We start from the raw sequence: 18,283 nt of genomic DNA on the forward strand, positions 1-18,283 counted from the left end.
GACTGGTGTGGTTTCTCGATCTGATTACATATATTTTGTCACTGTATGCTAGATAAAACAAAATAGGCCTTTCTAATATTGCAGCAATTTTGTAACACACACCAAATAAGCGAGAATATCTTGGCACAAATGGTCATTTTAATAACACGACAGAATATAATTCACGAAGTACCAATATCAAATGCCTATTAGGCCTACTGCAAGCAAAGAGATTTATGTTAGGAAATAGTTTCACATTTCATTCATACGCACCAGTTTCTCAAGCATGAGATCGAAAGTAGTATTACGAAATTTTTATATAAATTTAGAATCATCTTATTCTTCCATAATTTGTGTGATGTCCCCATTTCTTCTGCTTCCTCGTTCTAACAATCTTGTCATCACCAATTCTATGGCTATTCCTGCCACTGTCAAAATTTGTTTGCTGATTAACTTCACTAACCCTGCCAGAATCACCGGTTTAGTAACACCACGATTGTTCTGCGGTTAGGCGTTGTTACATATTCGTACAAAATGTTTTCTGCGTTACTTCCAAAATAGAACTTAAGCTGCTAGCCGGGGACTGTACAACTGGTCCTTACTAGTGTAGCGATCTGGCCAAAAATTTTCTGTCAAAATTTCATTTTCTTGGATAAAACAAGAAGATAATACATAATCTTTCTCACTTGTTATTCCTGTAGTCGTTTGTTTCCATTCTGGTAGACTGAATCTATGGACTTCGCTAGTAATTATAACAACGCTGATCATTCGAAAACCCAATCAACCACATAATACGACAGCAATTGGCATTCATTCGTTCGGCTTTACTCCGCTCAGCTCATATGGCCCCATCCCCTTTTGTCTGCAGAAAGTTTATTTCTAGATGCGACACGGCTTCTCCTGACAGAGACATCATGTACACTATGCACGCCTTCAAAAATCAACTTATGATTCATTCAGAAATGAACTTAAAATGTGTTCAAAAATCTTCAAAAACCAACAGGGATGCGTTTCAAAATCATATAAATGATCGATAGATCAACGTGCGCTGGATGCTAGGTGCTTTATGAAACAAGTTTTCTTTCCTCGAGAATGTGAATTTGGTGCCCCCTTTTCTCGGTAGCATCTAGCTGCTTGCTGCGACTGCTTGCACAGCCAACAGCCACATTCCTGTAGCCAGAAGCGGTAGAATCTACTACTCAAACATGACTCAACAGCGCGTGCGCATGAGCCCACTCATAACTGCTAACACAAATCAAATGTAAACAGTTGTGACTTCACACTCATCGGAGGGAATTTGTTGTTATGAAGTATTGCATAGTCTTCTCAAAGCCTTTGACACATTTGCTGTCGGCAGACGCTTGCATGATGACTATGTGCCATTGTTGTATATGGAGCATTTCCTTTACAATTTAAGTTATTTTCCTTTTTTTCTCTCATTTATGTGTTATTGTTGAAGTATTATTCTGCAGTAGTGGGATACAGTAATATCCTTTGTTAGAGTAACGGTTCTTACTAGTCAAAATTATGAAAATTTAACTGAAAACTAAAACAATGAAAAATTCCCCGAATTCCACAAAATTCCCGAGTTTTTCCCGGTTTTCTCCTGGACAAAAAAATTCCTGGGTTTTTCCCGGATCTCCCGGTTGTCCTGGGTCACATACACCCTGAATGGGCCACCTAGGAGTGAGGATGGGGGGCTGAGGTGGGGAAGGGGTATTTGGGTGTTATGAGTGAGGAAACAAATTAGCATTTCAGAATGAGATTTTCACTCTGCAGCGGAGTGTGCGCTGATATGAAACTTCCGGGCAAATTAAAACTGTGTGCCCGACCGAGACTCGAACTCGGGACCTTTGCCTTTCGCGGGCAAGTGCTCTACCAACTGAGCTACCGAAGCACGACTCACGCCCGGTACTCACAGCTTTACTCTACTGGTAGAGCACGTGCCCGCGAAAGGCAAAGGTCCCGAGTTCGAGTCTCGGTCGGGCACACAGTTTTAATCTGCCAGGAAGTTTCATATCAGCGCACACTCCGCCGCAGAGTGAAAATCTCATTCTGGAAACATCCCCCAGGCTGTGGCTAAGCCATGTCTCCGCAGTATCCTTTCTTTCAGGAGTGCTAGTTCTGCAAGGTTCGCAGGAGAGCTTCTGTAAAGTTTGGAAGGTAGGAGACAAGGTACTGGCAGAAGTAAAGCTGTGAGTACCGGGCGTGAGTCGTGCTTTGGTAGAGCACTTGCACGCGAAAGGCAAAGGTCCCGAGTTCGAGTCTCAGTCGGGCACATAGTTTTAATCTGCCAGGAAGTTTCAAATTAGCATTTCATCAAGATGTGAAAATGATGGAAATTCTGCTTCTGTTTGAGATATGGTAGAATATCAATATGAGGGAAGACTACAGCTGGTAAGTTCACTGAGATTTGAGAAGTGAAAATCATGAGAGAAAAACTATAGTACATGCTTTAATGAGAATAGAGAAAGGAAATATAAGGAAACTGATGCATACCTACTTTAGTAAAACATATGTTCAAGTTTGAAAAAAATTAAATTACTTTTCAGTCACTAATTCCTATTTTATAATGAAGTCACACTGTGATAAAACTGTATGTGAGGGGGAAAAGCAGAGGTCAGATATGAATTAAGTGTCGAGCATCTAGAAAGCAGTGCAATGACAATTAACAAAGTGGAGGGGCAGATGCTGTGTGGTACGAGTGTAGCCCACCACATTAACTACGGTTCAACATGGCTCTCTTCCTTGTTGTTGATGCAAGCAGTCTATACAATCACGTTCCTGAAGACATCAGCTGAAACTATGTTTACATGGCAATAATGTTTATCATCCCATTTTTGTTTTCTCCTTCACAGTATGTTCATCTGTACATTAAATTTGTAAATACTCAATTCCATGCAACCATTAGCACAATTAATGTAACACTAAAAATTACTGGAATATTTATTAGAGATGTAATTTTTGCACACATGGCTTGCAGATGAGCAGTAATTTCAGAAAAATCCCAAATTTGCACACTAACTACAAGACAAATAGAAAAGTTAATTCCGGTAATCTTAATATATGAGAGTTGCCCAGAAAGTAATGCACCACATTTTTTTCCAGCTGAAAACAGTACTACTAATACGAAACATTACGCATGTATTATTTGAAGTCTCCTGAGTGAACGCGCCAAGTTTCCGTCACTTCCGATAGATAGCGTAGCTGCAGGACAGTTTCAAAATGGTGTCTGTAGGTGATGTACATTACAAGCAACCTGACATCATCAAATTTCTCACTGCAGAGAAAGAAACAGTGGAGAACATTCACAAAATCTCGTGCAAAGTCTGCAGAGCATCTGCTGTCGACATAAGTACAGTTAGTTGCTGTGCACGGAGGGTGAGGTCATCAGAAGGTGGTTTGGCACAGCTCCACTATTTGCAGCAGTGGTGGAGACATCCACGGCTGCCAAACCTGACATTTTGCAGTGAGCTGATGTCATTCATGAGGACAGATGCATTACAACTCAGCAGTTGGCTACATCTGTCAATCAGCAAAGGAATTTCACGCAGTGAGGCACTGGCTCTGCCACCAGGACAAGGATTGGTACTGACAGGGCATACACAGCCTTGTCTCACGTTGGAGGAAGGCTATACAACGGGATGGAGATTAAATGGAAAAATTGGGTGTGTAGATAAAACACGATTCTTTCATGTGTATAATTCTCATTATGTTCAATAAAGAATTGTTGAAGAAAAAAATGTGGTGCATTAGTTTCTGGGCAACCCTTGTATATTAAGATTACCAGAATTAACTTTTCTATTAGTCTTGTAGTTAGTGTGTATATTTGGGATGTTCTGAAATTATTGTTCATCTACAAACCACATGTACAGGAAATGTTTATAGAAAAAAGGTTTTACAGACTCATGATAATTACACGTAAACAGCATGGTCACAGTTAACATTTGAAGGATATTCTGACCTTTATATCATCCTCAATTACCAAACCAACTTCAACATTCCACCATGGCTTAACCATAATTTTTGCTGGTTTTGCTGGCAAAAGATCCCTAATTGTCTTCTTTCTAAAGAGCCTCGGCCGAGTACGATACTGGTTCATTAGTTCTATATACTCATTTCTGCCAATTCCTAATAATCTGAGACCTGAAACAAAAGAAAACCTCATTTAGATAACAGAGCAGAATCAGTATAATAACAGTAAACTCATACCTATATGTAGGATGCCCAGGAACTTGTGAATTGTGCACCAATTTTTGCTCAATCGGGTCACCCACACTGAAGCTGTCATGGTCATCATCTGGTGTCTCTGCAATTAGCAGTCACAAAGTAATAGACTACTGTGTTATTATAGAGAAAATATATTACAAAAGCAGGGGATATTTTGAAACAGATCACAGACTGGGTGCATTCTTGGACAGACTAATGCACCTGATAAATCCAAAACACAAAGACTGGTTATGATATTTAAAAATATGCATTTGACTGTAGAGTTCAGACCCTGCATAAGTCTTCTTTGAAGATGATGCTGAAAATGCAGTACCTGTGAATCGAGACCATCACTGATTGTGTTCAGAAACTTCGATTTAAATAGAGTGACACAACATGTCACATGCACCAAGGAGAGGAAAAAACCACTCTCACATGAACAATTCTTTCAGGCTTTTTGGTATCCCATATTCTTCCATGCTAGAGGCAGAGATTCCAAGTGTCATTCTGAAACCGAGCTGCAGGAATATATCGCCAAAAGAAGAAAATAATGTCAACAGAATCAAGGAAGCTATTTTAGTTCTTTTTAAGACTAATAAGAAATAAAACTACAAAATATATTTAAACTCACAGCAAAAAGAAAAAAGAGAGAGAGAGAGAGAGAGAAGAAAAATCTGTTACTTCCACAAACCAAATTCTGCAAAACATGCAGTAAACTGGTAACAACAGTACATCTGAGGTGTGAAGACAAACTGAATTTTTTTCGTCTGATGTGTACATACACACTGATCACTTTTTGTGAAAAGAGCGATTAATGGAGAGTTGATAACCTAGAAATATAATGTAGGTACAAATTTGCCCAACAGAAATCCACAACAGAGCACAACTGTACTAAAATAAAGTCAGTTTACATTGAGTGGTGTGTGACTTTTATATTTTGATTCTATATTCCAAAATAAGCCACAAAAGTTTACAAAATGGTGTAGCAGGAATATGTTTAAAATTTTCTTTCATAACAAACACCATTTCATTGGTTCAAAATTTAATGTTGACTGTGTTGGTTAGAGAGGATGTAATACTGTTTTCCCTTTTCAAGAGGTGGATGATTTGTCAGTATCAAGTAATTAGCCCCTCCTCTCTCCACCACACACAATAGTTATTGCAGAATTATATCACACATTAGTTTCGATGAAAGTATAGAACACATCTGATAAAATTTCCCTGATCTGCAACCATCTGATTGATATCTGAACCACAATCTCTCAGAATTATATGTAGCATATCTACCAGCATTGGCGAATACAGCTTACTGTGAGCATACAACTTTACCACTTTCAAAGAGACAATATCAATCTAAACACACAACTAACTTGTTTTGTAAGTACAGAATTAAACCCTGCTCTCTTAAGAAATGTAACAATGACTAAGTAGTTATGCATAATCAAATAAAACTCTCATCATTTCTAAGTCAGATTACAAATATCTTATCTGACATAGCACAAGCTGTACAAAATAATGAAATATGTGTTTACATTGAAAAATATAGCATGGGATGGTTATAATATACTCATATGGATTATATCAATACTCACAATAAAAGTGAAGTGAAGAAAAGTAATTCTTGAACACATCTACGTACAATTAAAGGCACTTTCAAACTCCCCCCCCCCCCCCCCCCAACTCTCTCACTCTCTCTCTCTCTCTCTCTCTCTCTCTCTCTCTCTCTCTCTCTCTGTGTGTGTGTGTGTGTGTGTGTGTGTGTGTGTGTGTGTGTGTGTGTGTGTGTGTGTTTAAAATATTTCATTACAAAGTCAGTGCTACATTATTTGAAATAAGTGTTGTACATCACCATAAATTAACTTTGCTCTGTACATACAAGCCAGTTATGTGCTCTTAATGTAATGTGTCTATAATATGTAATTTCACATTTCTTTTTTCTCTTCTACCATGCTTTAGGCCTTGCTAGAAATTTTGCATCTGCATTTGGTCCTTCCATCTTTTTGCTGATCTGCCAGTGCATCTTTTAACTTGCAGAATATCTTATGAAAAATTTAGTGGTTATCTGGACTCCTCCATTCACAAAGATGGAATATCAACTTTTGCCTATTTTCTTCCACCTTATTAATTATGTCTCAAACTTTATGTATCCTGCTATGTTCCTGAACAATTTCATTTCATTGGCCTGTAATATAATTTTATTTTTTTTTTTTCAGAACCCAAGATTCACTCTCATACAGCAATGTTGGTACTGACATAACTTCAAGACTGCATTGCCTCTAATGACCTCAAAAATGTGAAAACTAATAGCAACAAAATGAAATTGCATTAATAAATGCACTGCAAAACTAGCCGATTGCTGTTTATTCACTCATCATTGTAGCTACTCCACTCCTGGAATTTAAGTAACATCTGTATCACAGGGATTAAAATTCAAATACATAGTTCAAGAAACAAGAGAGTAGGGAAGAGCAAGAGAGAAAGGGAGAGGGAGAGGGGGAGGGGGAGGGGGAGAGGGGAGGGATGGAGGGATGGAGGGAGGGAGGGAGGGAGGGAGGGAGGGAGGGAGAGAGGGAGAGAGAGAGAGAGAGAGAGAGAGAGAGAGAGAGTACTGAATCACAACTGAAGTAAGTTTTGGATCTGTGTTGCATTTTACCAAGGGCCTTGAAGCTAGAGTTATTACTGTCTAAACATCCGTAACACAAGAGCATAACAGTAAAAATATTCAGACAAAACACACTTTCATTTTATCACATTAACATATATCGCATATGGACATATGTAAAGAGCTGAAGACTGCAATGAATCAGAACACTTTGCAACATGGAATCTTAAGAAAGACACATATATGTCTTATACATTACCATAACAAAAATAAATAGCTGTATATTGCTGAAAAGTTTTGAGAAGAAGCATATTAGTATACAGCACAATAAAAAGTAATGAATGATGAATGCATTCTGAATGCGAGTGCTGTAGCGGCTGTAACTTTATTGCCCAACTGTACAGCTGTGTCAAAATGCTAATGTAGTGCAGTTGTGAGTAAAACAGACAAAATGGTTAGCAGTTAACAACTCACCAAAAAAATTTGGCAATGTGCAACTGGAAGATTCTAAGCATGGAAAAAAATGAGGAAAATCGTGAAAGGCAACTAAATCTTCATCCCTTAGCAATCTGCAAATTGTGTAAAAAATCCCATTAAATGTATAATGCCTTGTCAAGTCATGATAGGGCCAATAGTATTATCACTCAAACAGGTAGACAACATTAAATCAAATGCATGCACACTGTGGGTACCACCAGCTGACCTGTATCTGCATGTATGGTTTGCAGATGCCTTTGTGTAGTTTGGATCAATTTAGATTTGATTGTTTCGAGGTGCTCAATAATGATCTTCAGCACCCATGCCTAAAATAATCAGACACAATATTGTTAACAACCCTGAAACATAATTAAAAATTTAGTAAAAATCATATACAAAAGTCTCTCTCTCTCTCTCTCTCTCTCTCTCTCTCTCTCACACACACACACACACACACACACACACACACACACACACACACACACACATCAGATCAGTTTATTTATTAAAAAAAAAAAAATAATACAAGTGGTGGTGGTGGTGGTGGTAGCAGTGGCAATTGTTGTTGTATTTTGGTTAAGGGATGAAATTATGGGGTTATCAGTTCCTCATATTCACGAAACAAGCCCTAAAATGGTACTGTCATAAACTGCTGACAAAGACCGTCTAGTCGAGGTATTTGGAGCAATAGAGATGCTTAGAGTAGTTTCACAAGAGATAAAGTGAACATAGGATCAGGTTGTCTTATAGGCTGGGGATTAGATGGGGGAACCTGGATTGCATTTGCAGTAAGATATGCACCATCCGAACCCCCCCCCCCTCCCCCCCCCCCCAAATGCAATGCCAGACCCACAGCTGACTTGATGCAGCATTGGAACAGTGTTGTTCATTGCTGGCTGTTCAAACTGCAAGACTAGGAAGGATGATAAGTGCAAAATTTTACTTATTGCAAGTATACATTATATTAGGAATAATAAATGATTAAATTTCTCAGTGATTTAAGGATGTACAGAATGTAAATTTTAGTACACACAGCTGTCATCTCCGACAGCTACAATGGCTCTAACACTTTGGGCATCAAATCGAGCTGGGCTTGTATGATGAATATGTGTATGTTGTTCCATGTGGTTCCAGCTCTTAAGTCAGAATTCATTAATCATAGCAACTGATGAATAGTGGGGTGCTAGTCTCTCAGTACCCTGAACTCCATGTTTTCAATGGGTTAGAGTCCTGCACTATGTTGAGGGTCAGGGGTCAGAACAGCTGGGGAAGGAGAAGGATCTGATAGCTGGGATGGTTAGGAAATTAGTGGACGGGCTAGGCATAGCTGAGTAGTAGTTGGTGACATCAAAACTGCAAGGATGAGATTCCAGACACCATCAGAAGACTGTCTATTGGGCTTTTCTGGAAACTTGCAGTGTCAATGTTTATCCTAAAATGGTGAACAGGGTCTAGTAATTGCAATGCTGATGAAGCTGCTGAATGTACACCTGGCATCCACATCCCAACTGTAACAAAACTAGAGCTCTACAGAAGCGTAATAGTATGATATTATCCACATCACAAGGGGTATGACTGAAAAATCTGAGTGCATTCTGTTTCCACATACAACTTAATTTGAGCTGACAGTGGAGGAAGCCACATCAGTTCATCATCGAAGAGTAGGCTCGGAAAGTTGGACTGTGCAACTACTTTGAGACAATGGATTCCTAAGAAAAATTCCACATATGAGTGGATTATGGTGAGACAATAAAAGAATGAATTGCATTTTGATGGGGAGAAATGAGAATCATGGTGATGGACCCACGACAATGTCCTTCTGGCCGCATTGCAGTTGATACCCAGAAACAGGCATGGACTGAAAGCTGTACCAAATAAAAAAGTCATCTAAATAGAGGGCAGGAGAAACTGTTGGCTCTACAAAGTTCATGTGGGCATTGGTAGCTTTAAGAAAAAGGGCAACACTAAGGATGGAACCCTGGGCTACAACATTCTCGTCCAACTGTGGGTTCAGATTAGCCCTGAACTATCAATGAGGCAAGAATTGTAGATAAATATCAGTAAAGCACCACAGGGGTATAGTCAAGATATGGTGGCACCCAAGTGTGTCATGCAGTTTAGGTAAGTCAAAGAAAACTGCAATAAGATGGTGGCATTTAGAAAAGACTTCTTGTATTGCCACTTCTAACCCAACCAGGTGGACCAATCCTCCCAAAAATCACACTTGCAGATGGATAAATGGCCTTATGACTCAAGGACCCAGGTGATTGGTTAGTAGATATCAATGAAGGTTGAGTCCTTTCCAGGCTTACGGAATGGGATTTCTCCATTGTGAGGAAAATTCACCTCTAAACCCAATATGATTGAAAACTCTATTAAGGTAATTTTTCTGATCTACATTCTAAAAGTGGATTATTTAATTATGGATCAGGTCAGCACGTGGGGCCATTTCATTAGATGGGTTGAGGCGACAAAGCACTTCTCATTCCATAAATGGTTTTTCATATGACCACAAACAGTTCACAGTAAAAGGTGGAAAGGTGTCCTCCACCCTATGTTTATATACCTGGAAAGCAGGGAGATCAAAAATGGTCACTGATGCAGCCACAAAGTTGGATTGCAATATATTCTTCAAGGACAGATTGAGCAGTGCAAATACCAACATGAAGCTGAAGACCAGGGACAGCCACCAACCATTGGTAGCCAAGAAACCCATAGAGTTTCAGACAAGGGTGCATGCATTTCCAGGGGACAATGGTATCATTCAAAGCTTTTTTTTTTGGTGTTTAGTTTAAAACTAAGTCCTCATACACAGCCATTTGAAATATTATAACGATGACCACAAAGAGGTCTCATTTTATCACTGAAGGGCTCACCATTAGTCATGGACTGTCACCACAGTTCCCTCAGACCTACTATGACCCCAACCATCAGTGATGAGAGCTCTTGGAGAACGAATTCACTACCTTCTGAGGAAGGAAGGAAGATTAGCATTCAATGTCCCAGTGACATCGAGGTAATTGGAGACAGAGCCCAAGCTCAGAATGTTTTGTTTAAGAATGGAAAAGGAAACTGACCCTGACCTTTCAAAGGAACTACCCTGGTGTTGTTGTGGGGCAATTTAGGAAAATCACGGAAAACCTAAATCTGGATGCCTGGACGTGGATTTGAACTTTCATCCTCCTGAATCCAAATCCAGTGTGTCAATCACTGCACCACTTCATTTGGTTGCTATATCAGCAGAGTTGGTAAATGCTGTTGTTTCATGTCAAAGAATATTGTCAACAGGTCAAGATAGAGAAACAGCGAACGTGACATTCAAAAGGGTAGCCAGTTTGTCCTCTGGAAGGCCCAACTGGCCAGTTGGTTGTAATGATCATTACATACAGCCAATTGGCTAAGCTGGGTGAGCAAAGTGTATGATCAATGGACAAGAACAAAACCTTGCACTGCACTGAAATGGACAGGGGGCTCTGTCATTATGGTAACACAGTTAAAAATTCGGCAAGCCTCCTGCTGTTCCTGAGAGCTGACACAAGTTTTAGCATGGACACAAGTGGGTTCATTTTACTGAGTAAATCAACTATTGACAAAGGTGGATTCATTGGGAAATCAATACGGTGTATGTCAGAGATGGACGCACTTAAAGCACCACAAACACAGTGGTACATGTGTCTTGACATCACAGTGGTAAACCAGGATCTTCACCATTCCTGTGAGAGTGATCCCTCCGAACACCAGAATAAATCCTCCCATGCCCACTCTTCTTATCCTCTGAGTCCTTCAGGATAAAGCATACAAACTGCACTCCCCATTGGAGGTTGACATGTAGTTCTTCACCTGATTAAATATCAAGTCCTGGTGACAAATAACATTCTAGGACGAGTACGAGAACTGGAATGTTGTACAAAGTAGAACAGTTCAAGACTGGGTGGAGTCCATGCCTTGATCTGGAGGAAGCCGTTCTGTTCCTTTTTTAGTGCAGTCACCTCTCCAAACTTATCTTTGTTGTGTTCCTTATACAACTGAGATTTGGCCAAAAAGGCTCGCCATCCATTCCAATACAGTGTTGAGCAGAGTTTTTCATGTTGAAATTGCTGTCCCACCTTCCATGACAGAGCCAAGAGCTGGTAAACTTTGCAGTTGTACTGATGAGCATCATAGTGGGACTGAAGAGACTGTCAGGGTCTAGCAACTGCTTGCATGAGCATGTCTGAGACCCTTCATGGCAGATTGCCCACCCTGGTGTCCCCCATTCCAAACAGGTGCACCACAGCCATGACAACAGTTACCTGGCATGATGAGTGTTGGCCATAGTCTGGGTATACCAATAGGGACAGGCACCAACTGCTTGGCATGTATGGAGAGTTTAAAGCACAGACACCAGCTGTACAACCCTTGGATTGCTAGGGCCTAAAACTGTGCGGGTAAATGGCAACCAAACTACAATGGACTAGCTACCACATTAGGTTTTCAGTCTGGCAGGTAGTCTGCATAGAACTGGGTGTCACGATGGTCATACCTGGACGGATACCGACATACTGTGTTGGGTGACCTTCACCACACAATTCACACCTCATAGAAATTTTGGAAAGACTGAAGGTGAAATGTGGGTAGGGACCAAAGGAAGCTAAGAAACGTAGGAAGTAATGTAGGAGGTCATGAAAATAAGCAAAGGTAAGACCTCAATGAGAGCTACATCGTCATTAGGTTGGTTGGTTGTTTTGGGGAAGGAGACCAGACAGCGAGGTCATCGGTCTCATCGGATTAGGGAAGGACGGGGAAGGAAGTCGGCCGTGCCCTTTGAAAGGAACCATCCCGGCATTTGCCTGGAGCGATTTAGGGAAATCACGGAAAACCTAAATCAGGATGGCCGGACGCGGGATTGAACCGTCGTCCTCCCGAATGCGAGTCCAGTCTCTAACCACTGCGCCACCTCGCTCGGTCGTCATTAGGAGAATGGGCAAAGGTAGAGGGACTGGAGGACTACAATAGGAGGCAGGAATTGCATTATACAAAATTAATGGCTTGGGGCCCAATGCTTGCCACTCACATTCCCACAAAAGAGTCATGGGCCACCAGCAGGATGATTTTGGGGTTTGTGAGTCACATTTGTCCCATATGACTTGAAATTTGTGCACCATGGAGGAGTACCAGAATTATCAGCACTTAAAGCAGCAAATGATGATAGTTGTAAAAGATCTAACTCTCAGGCAGCAGAATCTCTTGCAATGTACTCTAATAACTTCACTATTTTGAAGATAAAATCTAAAAGCAACAGTCTTTTCTAGTTCACCATCTCTCTCTTTTAATATCCCTGACTTTGGTTACATTACCATCATACCAGTTTTGCTGCAGCTCTTTAGTGTCAGAATAAATTTTGTTTTTACAGTTGATAATCCCTTTACTTTAGCTCTGTAGTTACAGCATTTAACAGCTTGTTTACTTTAATGGCTCTCATTGCATCAGGCAGAAATGTATAGCATTACAACTTCCTAAGTGATTCAAGTAACTCTAAAAAAAGTTTCTCTAGTATTTTCTGAAAACTGGATTTGATTTCACATGCACGGCACAGCATTATGAGCTGCCACTTGACGGAAAGACACAGCTCATCTGTCTCTGCACACAAGCTGGAAATGTAATTTGTTCTGTTAACTCCTACTGGCACATTGATTGTGTTATACTGGCCCATTCCTAGTACCAATATAGGAGGCTCACACTGATCTGCCAACAGTAAAAGCAAGATTGAGACAGCATTTCATAACAACCATCTCATGGTAGTTACAGTGAACGAAATCTGACAAGACCGGGGATGACTCAAGAATCCACAGAAACTGGATGACTAGCCAAGGGCCATCAAAAATGAGTTGCCAAGTGTGAGCAGGACGATGACAACAACAAAAGGAAGAGAGGCAACAGAAATGGCATGACAGCACTTGCAGACGTTGTAGTGGGGCATAGTGGCCGTAATCAAGTTCCCTGCCCTCCAACATCACTAGGCCGGGATACTAGATTTCCCCCAACCCCTCTGAAATGTGTGCATAGGAGCTGAAGGGACCTGGACTGTTCTTTGGAAGGCAAATCTGCAGCACAGATGATGTCCTGGCACTTCAGCCTGCTAGCTGGTGCAAGGAATCAGGGGGCGCATCGGGCAATGCACTGGGGTGCAGCAGTTTGGGAAACATTGGCTGTGGGTACGGAGGCTGCAACGAGATCTCCACCTCCATGACCGCATCCATAGGAACTGCCACTGGTGATTTGAAGTTCAAGCTATAACTTTGTGGTTGTGGAGCTGGCAAATGTTGTCTTTCCAGGTCTGACTGAGCCACCAGCAGCAGTGCAGCCAGCAGGCATGGATGGATTTGACTAGTATGATGGTACTCCAAACCTCTCTGAGTGTCAACTGTCAAAGCGCTATCCCTGGATGGACACTACAAGCATCTATGCATCTTTAGCCCCATATGAGGGTTCCCACAAAGCAGTGCCTGGTTAATAGTGCTCAGCATTCTGTGCCTGGGGTTTCTAGGACGGTGGGGCTAGGAGATGGAGGATAGTTCACAGCTGCTGCCCATGGAGAAGCTACACTTGGCTAAGATTGTCGATGGCAGTTGTTCCTTAAGTGCTCAGAAATACCGTAGGCACAGCTGTGGTAGAGATGGTTTCCACTGCTTTTAACATTTGCTGTTTATGTGAAGTCTGAGCTGCAGAATCCTTCAAAATCCATCACCATGAATTGGGTCCCCTCATCCTACACAATTGTTTGGGGAAGCCTTTCAATGGCTACAATATGGATGAGTGCATTAAGGTGGTGTCAGTGTTTATGGACACCTTGCTGACCACATAGGGATAGTTACACTAAGTGCCCACAAAAATGACCCACATCAAGCTCAGAAAGGAGATCACGAAGTATAAATGAATGTGGTTCCAGAGGCAACAGGGGATGTGCCAGTGGGTGAAAGATTGGGGTGGAGTGGGCTGGTGCTAGGCACAAGTGAATAGGCACAAGTGAAACAGCTGTGCATCATGGCCTCCACATCCTTGTTCAGTCATAGCCAGTAGCAGTGTTGCCTCATGAAGGTTTCCATCCATGATGTACCCCAATGCCCGCAATGAGGAGTTGTAAAACTTGAGGCTGCAGGGGAGTCAGAATGATGCCTCAGTGCCAAGCAGCAGAACATCGGTGATGATTGAAAGATGGTGGGAGTGGCAATTCCAGGCCTGAAGTTCTGGAATGGTGTTCTTTGAAAAATATGTGGGACAACTAAGGAGCACAGTTTTTCCGGTGTGCCATAAGATACCATCATTGCGCATGTCTACAATATTTTGCGCAATAGCAATCAGACAACTGTGAAAGGTGTGTTGCCGTTCCATAAGGAAATGAGATTTACTGCTAATCAAAGGCCACATTTGGTTCAGCAGGTAAGCGAGATAGAGCATCCACATCTGTGTGTTGCACTGTGGGCTTTTATTTAATGGTATAATTGTAGGAGTTGAGGAGAAGTGCCTAATGCTGGAGCCATTGGGCTCTCCTCTCTGTAAACTGGGAGCATGGCCCAAAAAGCTCTACCAGCATTTTGTGGTCCGTAATGAATGTGGACTCATTACTGAATATGTTAACTTGGAACTTCTTAATTGCAAAGATAATAAACAAAGCTTCTTTTCTACCAGTGAGCAGTCATTTCGAGTGAGTGTCAACATCTTTGATGCACAGGCAATCAATTGCTCAGTATCATCATCATTCCTATGTGCCAGCACTGCACTTATGCCATATGGAGAAGCATCTGTGGCCAAAACCAGTGAACATGATGGATGCCAAAAAGGCATTTTTTTTTTGGTGGGGTTTAAGGGCGCTCAACTACTGAGGTCATTAGCGCCCAGTCACAGTTATTAGAGCACATGGAATCTAGTAAAACTCAAGGGGAGTGGGGGGACACCAGAAAGGCTTGACAAAGATGCAGATAAAATAAGTAAAAAAGTTAGATGTCTTCGGACAAGCCAGTCAAAGTTATAAAATGCAGAACACGGGCAGCTGCTCGAGCATCATCAGCTAAAATATCCGGTAAAGTAGATGGCAGGGACAGGACAACACGAGATTGACTAAAACGGGGACACGACAACAAAACATGGCGCACTGTTAATCCCTGACCACAAGGGCACTGCGGGGCTGGGTCACCGGAGAGCAGGTAGCGGTGGCTAAACCGGCAATGCCCAATCCGCAACCTGGTCAGAAGGACCTCCTCTCGCCGAGATGGTCGGGAGGAGGTTGTCCAAGTAGTTGGGAGCAGTTTTACTACCCGGAGCTTGTTTCCTTGGAGGGATGACCAAGCATCCCACCACAACGACACAAGCCTCTTACAAACATCCCCACGAACATCAGATGACGGGACACAATGGGAGGCTGGCCGAGGCAGGAGGACTGCAGCCTTGGCTGCAGCATCCGCAGCCTCATTCCCAGGCATTCCTACATGTCCGGGAACCCACAGAAAGCTGACAGGAGAACCATTATCAGCGAAAGAATGGAGGGACTGCTGTATCTGTTGAACCAAGGGATGGACCGGATAGGGAGCTCCAAGGCTCTAAAGAGCACTGAGTGAGTCAGAGCAGAGTACATACGATGAATGGCGGTGGCGGCGGGCATACTGAACGGCCTGATGGAGAGCAAAAAGCTCGGCCGTAAAGCTGGAACATTGGTCGAGGAGCCGGTATTTAAAGGTGGCGGCCCCGACGACAAAGGCACAGCTGACACCATCGTCAGTTTTGGAGCCATCGGTGTAAATAAAGGTGTGACCGGCAAGTCGAGCACGAAGTTCGACAAACCGTGAGCAATACACTGCAGCCGAAGTACCCTCCTTCGGGAGTGAGCTGAGGTCGAGATAAATATGAACCGGAGCCTGGAGCCAAGGTGGTGTCGAGCTCTCACCCTCTCTGAAGGTGGTAGGGAGGGCAAAATCCAAATGTTGAAGCAGGCGACGGAAGCGGACTCCGGGGGGCAGCAGGGCAGACACATACAACCCGTACTGACGGTCGAGAGAATCGGCGAAGAAGGACTGGTAAGAGGGGTGGTCGGGCATAGACAACAGCCGGCAGGCATACCGACACAGCAGTACGTCGTGCCGGTAGGTCAATGGTAATTCGGCAGCTTCAGCATAAAGACTCTCGACAGGACTAGTGTAGAAGGCTCCGGTCGCAAGATGTAACCCCCGATGGTGGATGGAGTTGAGACGGCGTAAGAGGGATGGCCGAGCAGACGAAGCTCCGATAATCCAGCTTCGATCGGACTATGGACCGAAACAAGCGAAGCAGGACAGTGCGATCCGCTCCCCAAGATGAACCACTAAGAACTCTGAGGACATTAAGGGAACGTGTACAACGGGCCGCCAAATAAGAGACATGCGGAGACCAACACAGTTTCCTGTCCAACGTGAGCCCTAGAAACTTAGTTGTTTCCACGAATGGGAGAACAACGGGACCGAGATGTAAGGATGGCGGAAGGAACGCTTTATATCGCCAAAAGTTGAACAAACCGTCTTCTCTTCAGAGAATCGGAAGCCATTTGCCACGCTCCATGAGTATAGGCTGTCTAGACAATGCTGAAGGCAGCGCTCCAGGAGGCATGTTCTCTGGGCACTGCAGTAGATCGCAAAGTCATTGACAAAGAGAGAGCCTGAGACATTAGGTGGAATGCAATCCATAATTGGATTGATCGCGATGGCAAAAAGGGCTACGCTCAAGACGGAGCCCTGAGGCAATCCATTCTCCTGGAGGAAGACGTCGGACAATACGGAACCCACACGTACCCTAAACTTTCGATCCGTTAAAAAGGAATCAATAAAAAGGGGCAGGCGACCGTGTAGGCCCCACCTGTGCATAGTGCGGAGGATACCTCCTCTCCAACAGGTATCATAAGCCTTCTCCAAATCAAAGAACACGGCTAACGTTTGGCACCTTCGCAAAAAGTTGTTCATGATGAATGTCGACAAGGTCACAAGGTGGTCAACAGCGGAGCGATGGCGACGAAAGCCACATTGGACATTGGTAAGTAGCTGTCGAGATTCAAGAATCCAAACTAACTGAGCACGAACCATGCGCTCCATCACCTTACAGACACAGCTTGTAAGAGAAATGGGGCGGTAACTAGAAGGAAGGTGTCTATCCTTCCCGGGTTTGGGTATAGGAACAACGATGGCGTCACACCAACGCATGGGGACCTGACCTTCGGTCCAGACGCGATTGTAGGTACGAAGAAGGAAGCTTTTGCCCGCTGGAGAAAGGTGTGCCAGCATCTGAATGTGAATGGCATCTGGCCCCGGAGCAGAGGACCGGCACAGTGCAAGCGCACGTTCGAGTTCCCGCATAGTAAAGGGGGCATTATAAGTTTCCAGATTCAGCGAGTGGAAGGAAGGTAGCTGAGCCTCTTCTGCCTCTTTCCTGGGAAGGAAGGCAGGGTGGTAATGGGCGGAGCTTGAAACCGCTGCGAAAAACTGGCCGAAGGCGTTGGAGACAGCCACAGGATCAACGAGGACCTCATTACCTGAGGTCAGGCCAGGTACCGAGGAGTGGGCCTTAATGCCCGACAGCCGGCGCAGGCCACTCCATACGACAGAAGAGGGAGTAAAACTGTTAAAGGAGCTGGTGAAAGAGGCCCAACAAGCTTTTTTGCTGTCTTTGATGACTCTACGGCATTGCGCTCGGAGTTGTTTGTATCCAATACAATTCGCCAACGTAGGATGGCGGCGAAAGGTGCGTAAAGCACGTCATCGAGCACGGATAGCGTCTCTACAAGCCTCGTTCCACCAGGGGATGGAAACGCGACGTGAAGAAGAGGTAGTACGAGGAATGGAACGTTCGGCAGCATTGATGATAACAGCCGTGAGGTATTCGACCTGACTGTCACAACTGAGAAAATCGTGGTCCGGAAAGGTCGCCAGGGAGGAGTAAAGTCCCCAGTCAGCTTTTGGTATGTTCCAGCTCGAAGGACGTGGGGATGGGATGTGGTGCAGGAGACGAACGACACAG

General features: G+C 43.2%; 1 protein-coding gene across 2 annotated transcripts in view; it reads right to left on the minus strand.

Moving 5' to 3' along the window:
* The window catches only part of LOC126470351 (protein FAM91A1), a 164,085-nt gene that overhangs the window by 103,117 nt on the left and 42,685 nt on the right, over window positions 1-18,283 (minus strand). For both annotated transcript variants that reach the window (XM_050098139.1, XM_050098140.1), the window contains exon 3: window positions 3,944-4,125. In XM_050098139.1, coding sequence (XP_049954096.1) covers window positions 3,944-4,125 — 182 coding nt within the window. The remainder of the gene's footprint in view (window positions 1-3,943; window positions 4,126-18,283) is intronic.

This window comes from Schistocerca serialis, chromosome 3 (assembly GCF_023864345.2).
Source record: "Schistocerca serialis cubense isolate TAMUIC-IGC-003099 chromosome 3, iqSchSeri2.2, whole genome shotgun sequence".
Classification (NCBI taxonomy): Eukaryota; Metazoa; Arthropoda; class Insecta; order Orthoptera; family Acrididae; genus Schistocerca; species Schistocerca serialis.